Source organism: Gavialis gangeticus, unplaced genomic scaffold, assembly GCF_001723915.1.
Source record: "Gavialis gangeticus isolate Ggan-Ray unplaced genomic scaffold, GavGan_comp1, whole genome shotgun sequence".
NCBI lineage: Eukaryota > Metazoa > Chordata > Crocodylia > Gavialidae > Gavialis > Gavialis gangeticus.
In genome coordinates this window covers 79,337,941-79,346,424 of record NW_017729033.1, presented here as the reverse complement: position 1 = coordinate 79,346,424, position 8,484 = coordinate 79,337,941, and the positions used below count along the sequence as shown (strand labels likewise).

The 8,484-nt window shown below is 39.1% G+C and overlaps 1 protein-coding gene across 1 annotated transcript in view; it reads right to left on the bottom strand.

Moving 5' to 3' along the window:
* Nucleotides 1–8,484, bottom strand: part of SLC7A2 (solute carrier family 7 member 2) — a 28,667-nt gene that overhangs the window by 14,951 nt on the left and 5,232 nt on the right. Inside the window, exons 2-5 of the mRNA XM_019526092.1 lie at nt 8,119–8,278; nt 6,176–6,331; nt 2,209–2,374; nt 1,457–1,593 (exon numbers count right to left, since the gene is read on the bottom strand). Coding sequence (XP_019381637.1) covers nt 1,457–1,593; nt 2,209–2,374; nt 6,176–6,331; nt 8,119–8,278 — 619 coding nt within the window. The remainder of the gene's footprint in view (nt 1–1,456; nt 1,594–2,208; nt 2,375–6,175; nt 6,332–8,118; nt 8,279–8,484) is intronic.

The window sequence follows — 8,484 nt, the reverse complement described above, 5'->3', positions numbered from 1 at the left end:
TCTTCTACTTCAATATGTAACAATATAAAGAAAAAGCTCAGCAGTCTAAGCTTTAATATCCTATACAAGAAAAAATAGCAGTCTTTAGGTATAATATAAGGAAAACTCAAAGCTAACTTTGTCCTTTGTTGCCAGATATGATATGAAAAAAATAATGTAAGCAAAATTAAATATTACATGCACACAATACTGGTTATTGTTTATAGGCATCGCAATTTCCATTTATTGATATATAAAATTAGGCTTTGGAATATATCTCTTTAGTCAATAAGTAAATTGAAGATCTTCCACTGCAGTAAGCTTCGTAAGTACCCATTTCAAATCTATGTAAAGGGATTCTGAGAATTATTACTGTTGGAATCTTTTTAAAGTTAAAATTAAGCCCATCAACCAGCAGGGGGAAAAGAGCAAAAGCCAAGATCCTTTATATGTATTTAGCTAAAAGATTCCAGTTTGACTCATCCCAGATGCTTCCCTTGCCTTTGAATCTGATATAGGCAAAGTCTGGAAAGATATGATATAGGCAAATACTGGAAAGCCTGGAAAAATGTTATGGTGGCATAGAGGCCAAGCAAACAGATTTCTATACCCCTTATCCCATCACAAATACCCAAACTTGTGGCCATGACAGGTGGTATAAAATGTATGCCACACATCTATTTTCTTATGACTGGTCTGTCTGATCTCCTTCCACAGGAGGCAGGAGCTCCTGGGGCTTTAGGAGCCCAATCCTACATGTCTCGGAAATTTCCTTGTGGGACAATTCCTGGGATCCATTTGATTGTCCTCTAAAGCCCTGGTAGCACCTGCCTGGGTTCCTTGTTAGGAAAGATGCTCCAGGGATTCCCCAGGTACAGGATCCAGCAGGATCCAGCACAGGACCTGCCATGCAGTGACACACAGGACCCAGCACAAATCCTGGTATGGTGCAGTGGCACAGAGCAGTGCAGGACCCAGCACAGAGTGGTGTGGGACCAGTGTGGCAGCATGGGGTGGTGCAGAAACTGGTACAGGAAAGTGTGGGACCTCGCACAGGTCAGCAAGGGACCTGGGGAATCCTCAGGCAGGAAACCCAAGGTTCTCCTGTTTGCAGAGGTCCTCCCCAAATGTTGTTCCTCATGATTTGACCCTCCTGCTTGTAGGAGTGGTAGGGACCCCACCTTGTGAGACAGCAGGGGACATCTCTTTAACTTAATGAAGTAGATCAGCTGTACCGGGACACATCCCAGAACAGCTAGTTAGCGTCATTTGGTGACATCAGTTTGTAGCCAAAGAGAACTTTATTCATAACAGCAGAATGGAGAAAAGAATACAACTTGTGTGGGTTGCCACAGTGAAGCATGACGTCAATTTTCTTTCAGGCCAGGTTTACACAGTTTAAGTATAGGCAGAGGGAGGAAGAACGTGATAGATAATCTGTTCTGCTTTAAATAAGTATCCAAAAATCTTGCCTTACCAGTTGTAGCAATGCAATCAAATCCCACAAAAGCATAAAAGCAGGTTGCAGCACCCGCCAATGTTCCCGTGAAACCATATGGCATAAAACCACCAGTCCCATACGTGCTTGTTATGTTTTCAAAGTAAGAATAATTTCTAAAGAAAAATAAAATGTGATATAAAAGAGTAACATTTAGTTAGTAGTAAAAAGAATGTGATAGTTTTTTGCCTCTAATAACTCTAAATGAACACTTTTAAAATGGGTGCATTCTCATATTTAAGTTCCATTTCATAAGCCAAAGCCCTCCCCACCCCTACCCCATACCAGCAAGAAGCTTGAGATAAAGATCTTGTATCACTAAGTTTCACTAATAATGGTAAGCTCAACAGAACAAAACTGATAAATAATGAATATTAAACCATGTTGTTTCCCACTTCGTAATTAATAGCAAAAGTCCCATTGATTTCCTGGAGTAGGATCAGTTCCCAGAGCTTGCTGTAAATTTTCACTGAAATTAAATATTAGGCTTCCAAGTGATAACTTTCAAGTGGCTAAAGACAACATTATTAAAAGAAAACAAGAAATCAGTATATATATTTTTCTGAGAATAAGTACCTTTCCCAACAACATACTATTAGATAGAATCTAAACCTGTTGATACCATAGACAAAAGCATGTACAACATAAGCCATAATTCAGAAACTAATTTAAAACAGGACTAAGGGATATAGAACAAAATTGGGAGATTAAAAGAAAAAATACATAATTACTGTGTTTCTAAGGTGAGATTGATGAGATATTCTTCACTTATTTTCCAGTTATCAACGTTTCCTTTTACAAAGCCAGAAATAATAACAAAGAAGAGGACCAAGATGTTAATAGCAGTGAAGATTTTATTCACCCATGCAGATTCCTTGACTCCAAAAGACAGAAGACCTACAAAATATAAGTGGGTTTTTAAAGATTTAATATCCTCCTCAGGTAGTTAAGAGCATTTTTATAAGAAACGTATGCTACTATTATGAACTGTACTAAGTTAATTGTACTAGACCAGGGGTTCCCAAACTGTGGTATGCATACCCCTGAGGTTTTGCAAGACGTCTCTGGAGGGTACACGGGAGAAAATGCGTAATGGCAGATTTAATTTTCATTATAATAATAATAAGCATTAAAGCATTAAAATAGAAAACATGCTTGTAGGGGTATGTGAGCAGCTGGTAAATCTGGAAGGGGGTATGCAGTAAGAAAATGTTTGAGAACCTCTGTACTAGACTTTATGGCTTTTAGGAGTGAATAGTACTAGATTAATGAACACTTCAATCCTATAACAACAGGCACTGGATAAAACAGTAAAACAGATTTTTTTCAGTCTTCTTCCCATGAAGAGTCTGGTTCCAATATTCCTTTAAATTTAAGACACACTATTTAAAACAAAATATTTATTCTAAAAATGATCCAAATCTTAAATACACGTAAAGAAATTAAAAAGGAAAAAAAAAAGTAATTCAAATGAATAAGTCAACCAAATCATAATAATCAAACTGTTATGATAAAAATGATGTACATATAAAAATTCCAACAAAAGACAATGCCAGAAAATAACCAAACAAGAATGTGACGATTGAGTACTGGTTGCCAATAAATACATTACCCTAATTTATTACATACTACTCACACCTTTTCCCTGACAATCGGCTCCCCAAATTTAGGTTAAATTTTTAAAGTGAGGAAGCTGTCTTCTTCTCTAGAAAAGAAAACAAGCCTGGAGACACTGTGCATGCCATGACCAGTCGCACAGTAATGCTTACTATGATCCCCGAACCTGCACGCTTGCTTCATAGGGACCTCTGGTGAGCCAGGTCTCTGCCATTGGTGGTGGGCAGAGGCAAGTAGGGTACCATCCCTGCTGCTAGATTGAGCCAGTGCCCCAGGACCATAGCTGATTCGAGACTCTGGTGCAGTTCTAGGTCTGGGATCGACAATCACCCCCAGGACTGCAAATTACTCATATTTTCTCTGTGGAGCAATTGGACAAAAGCAAAATATGTGCTACTTAATATGATCTGGAGATACTCCTGCAAAAAGTCCCAACTTTGCTACAATACAAGTGCACTTAGCACATACTTAACTCCTTGAATGTGCAGATGCTTGTGTTTTAATGCAGTTAACATGTTCTAAGTGTAACATGCAACAAAGGCCTTATATGCACCACAGAGGCTGTGTCCTGGTAAATGCATCTTTACTTGATATTTCATTCTATCTTAAATTGAGAGTTTGAAGATGTGGGGGGGTGCCTTAAGTTCAAGGGTATCTTAAATTCCAAGAAATATGGTACCTTCTTGATGGTCATGAATTACTAAAAAAAAGTATTTACAGCAAGTGTAGCTTATTTCAGCCATACAATTTTGATGAAAAGAATTATTAAGCCATGCAAGTTTTCCTCAAACCAGTTTCTTTTTTGATCTAAATATCTACACACATGTGCATGTACACACCCCCTCAGCTACAATGAAGAAAACCAATTAAATTCAATTTTTCTTCCATTTCAATACAAGATGTAATCTTGCAAAAAGCCATTTGTGTGCATATGGGTGCAGGTGAATGTGCATTCATGGAAGAGAGAGGTGAGATTCTTTATCTGGGACCATTATAATTCTCTGTGCACAGTGAACTTAAACATGGCTTAGGTAGCGAGTGCTCTGCAGTGCCTCACATTGAGGTCTGGTACCTCACGTTAGCTAGTTAAAATTTTAATTCAGGAAAAGTAAACAGTTCACAAACATTTAAATGAATGCTTGCCCTTCCATTTTTTTGTCCAACTATAATCTTGTTTTTTCAGTGCACATTCCAAAGTTACCACTAGTGTCTAGAATAATGGAGCTATTAATTACAGAAACCCCTCTTAAGAGATCTTAAAGAATTTTGTTTTAGAGCAGAGGTGCTGAACCCCTGGCCCATGGCCCTCTGAGCCCTGTCATCCAGCCCAGAGAGGTCCCCATGGGTCCATAGCCCTGTGTGCTAAATAAGGCATGCAAGGCAGTACCAAGCCTGATCCTAAGCTGTCCGCTATCTGCCCAAGATGTCTGCTCCAGCCAAGCAGGGAGGCATGCTCTAGCAACCGCTGGCCTCTTGCCTGGGTCACTGCAGGCATGTGCCTGCATTTCCAGAATCAGAAGTAAATGTCTGTTCACTTGCTTATCTGTTCAATCTATGCAGGTTAGACTAAACTGCAAAGATTGAACTGATTCAGCCTTGGGCTTTTTATCTGTCTGTACTTAGTCTTAGATAATTTCTTTATAGCCTTTATTATGCTGCAAATTATGATCTAAAATAAATATACCCCTGTGTCATGAAGGTATATTTACCCTATTCGAAATTAATCCAACAGGGACCTACTGTGACAGCTGGCAATTGGAAGAATTATGTATAGTTTAGTGGAAAACAGGACAGCAAATATATAAAGAAACCAAAATACAAAATAATAGCAAAGTCTCTTAGCTTCTCTGTAAATCTAAGCACTTCCACATCTATAATGCTTCCTCGTTATTGAGAGATTAACTCTAAAAAATGTTAAACTCATCAGGATAATGTCCTAATTAAATTTCTGACTCTGCTAATGAGACATCAGCTATTTCTGCAGAAGCTGAAAGTTATGTATGATATGCTTGAGTGGTGGTATTCCTATTGGCAACAGAGTGATGTTGTTTTCTAGACACTTAAACTGCCCTCTCACCCTGCTAGAGCGCAATACCCTCATTAACCTAATGTGACATGAAATTCGGTATGTAAAATATCTTTTTAAAAATGAAGCCCTTAGGAATGCAGATTATCAGAGATTATTCATTTGATAAAAGAAAAACTTAAGCAAGGGGAGTTTCATAGATTTATTCTGCTCCCACTGAAAGCCAGTATGAAATTTGGGACACCACAGCAGCTGCCCAGGCTGCTACAAATTATATTGAGAGATTCCTCCTAAAACACCTGTTGCTTAGCTGTTCCTACTGATTCCAGTGAGCTCTATCTGGTATTACCTACACAGCAGGAAGCACAGCCACACTCTTTCTCCCCCAATGCTAGTATGATTTAATTAAGGGAGTAATTATATTTGGAATATGAAAAAAAGATTCTTAAGGGAAGGTAGAAGGAAAACAGAAGATGAAGAGAGAAAGTACAAATAAAAAAGCAGATAGAAAAAAACCCCCAGGAAACAGTGGTTAAATTAAGAAGTAGCTACAGATTGGAAAGCTTAACTTACCTGGTTAGTGCTAAAGAAAACAAAAAATTAATATAGCAAGATGGTTTTCTGTTGAAGCAGATATAATATTTTTCCAGCATTAAAATGCTCCCAACTTCTACGTATTTTTCCATATTTATTTTCTAGACAGAAGATAGCCCTCGTTTAAGTTAAAACTCAACACCTGCTCCTAAGTAAATTTATTTTCTGGACATTTTGTATGCTTTCTGTCTTTGCCCATTTCAGCTTCTTTCAGATACAAAAGTATGCATGAAAACGTGCTTTCAGATTTTGATTCACAGACCCTTTAAATCTATGTACTGTATGATTTTGTATGACACTAGTAATATTAGAAGAAACTCTGGCAAGTCACAAAACATTAAAACTATAACATATTTTCTTTTGTTACTGGTATAAAAATATTTACAGGATCTAATCATCACCTTCAGGACATTCTCTAATTCGATATGACCTTCATAAATTAAAAGATTGCCATTTCTTACCTGACAGAAGCAGTATAAGGCACACTGCAAAGACGTCTGGATACTCTGCTAGACCAGGAAAGTTCATTTTGAAATATGTTGTGAAAAAATGACCAATTCGTTTTCCAACAATTTCATCAACGGTGCCACTCCATGCTCTTGCTACACTTGCTGTACCTTCAACAAATACACATGTTTACGTTTCTGCCACATAGGAACAACATGGTGGCATTTTTATTTAGGAATGATACAATTATTATTGTTAAAAAAGTGAGCCTTTCCTTGTTTGCCGATTTTATTATAACAGCAATTCATATCCACAAATTGCATCGTGCACTAAAGTGTAGTAACTACATCATTCATCACAGTAGAAATAGTACAAGTAAACTCTCCTATGCCAACTGACTTTTATAGTATAATAATAAATATTAATTGCCCATGTAGTTTGCATTATTAGGTGTTATTATTTCATTGTGTTTTTATTAATCCTAATATATTTTACAGATTTAAACTGATACAAAATAACTTCCATCCATGATTGAATGCACACACTTCTAAAATGAGGCACAGTGAGTATTTAGCAATCTAGAAAACAACTTAAGAGGGGAAGAAAAGTTTATGTAGCTGGCAGAAAATTTAATGGGCGTAATGAAAATTTTTTTATATCACTCTCAGAAAGTATAATCTCCATTGGAAGATGAAGCCCAAATACTGTGGCTTGGATATTATGGTTCAACAGTGATTTAGGTTCCTGTGATTTAGGTTCCTGCCTTGCAGTGAAGCATAGCTGGGTATTTGTGTCCATAGTGAGCTTCATTAACATTGTCAGTAGAAACTGGTGCCTGTGCAAAGCCTTTATTGCAGAATTATAGTTCTGGAAGGAAGTGTGATACTTGAATCTCAAATACCAGCTGATGTAGTGCTTTGAGGAGCATACACACATTCAGAGGGCCCTGGCTGCAGCACTACAAGGGCATGCTCCCCAGCCAGGGGGGTGATAGAGAGCTGTCACTCCACCTCCATTCCCTCACTGCCCCTTCTTCCCCCCCGTGGGCCTAATCACCAACAGCCTGCTCTTTTCCCTGCTGAAGAAGGGGGAAAACTGAGTAGGTTATCAGCCACTGGTGGAGGGTGACAAGCTGTCAAAAAGTACACTGCTGTGGGGAGGGGGACGAAGGCAGCGGCATGCTCTTTGGCAGTCTGCTGCCTTCTGCAGTGAGGAAAGCCACTACTTTCAAGCGATCAGGGCAGCAGCCTGCTGTCTAACAGTTTGTTGGCATCCCCAGGAGAAGGGAGGGGTACAAACAAAGACAGCTGTCCTCATCGCCATGTCTACTTCACTCCCCAGAGAGGGGCAGGAGTGGGATCTTGGCCAGATGGCCACATTGAGAATGACAGCCCCTAGCCCTGACTGAACTGCAGCTCTGCTCACTAGTGGGCTGTCATGGAACCTACCACTCTTCTTGGTGGGGCCAAGAGCAGAGCACTGGGGGCACACTGGGGGAGCCAGAGACCCTCTGTCGCAGTACATGCAAGTATATAGACATTACACCCAACACTACAAAGCATAGTGCTGAAGTCAAGTTACTGTTTCAGACAGGAACACTTTTGTAGTGCTTATGCCATTTTTGTAATGGTTCAGGCTGAGCGCACATCCGTACACCCACTTTCTGTAGTGCTGAAAAGGCATAAATAAGTGCTATATATGCAATGCCTGGCTATGGCTCTAAATTTGTCACTTTTTTCTAAAACGTTATTTCTGTTTAAGCCATTGAAGACAGATGTTTTACTCAGGCACTGCAGAGGATGCATTTTGTCTTACAAAACTTTTACTGTTGGTAATGATGACTGAGAAGAAAATAACACAGGTTGACTTGGGTTAAGTGAGTGAGAAAGGCAGAATCTTCCAATCTTAATCTTATTTCTAGTTTCCCCAGAAATTCTACTCTATTTTCCCAACTTACCTATAACATATGATAAAATGAGAGTCCAGCCAGTGATAAAAGCCCAAAGTTCACCAACAGTTACGTAAGTATACAAATAGGCAGAGCCAGTCTTGGGAACACGAGCACCGAACTCAGCATAGCAAAGACCTGCCATTACCGATGCTAAGGCAGCAATGAGGATACATAAGTAACATTTACCCTAGGTAGAAGGCTTAGAAAGAGGACAGTGAGAAAATGGGAGGGGATATACATGGGGATAGGGAACTTAAAGGGACTATCCAGCTTGCATAACAGGCAAGACTGTAGAGCTTTCAATGGTGATGAAAGAGAAGAGGGACTGATTTGGGTAGCAGGGAAAAACATCTTGCATTATTAGGGACTGGC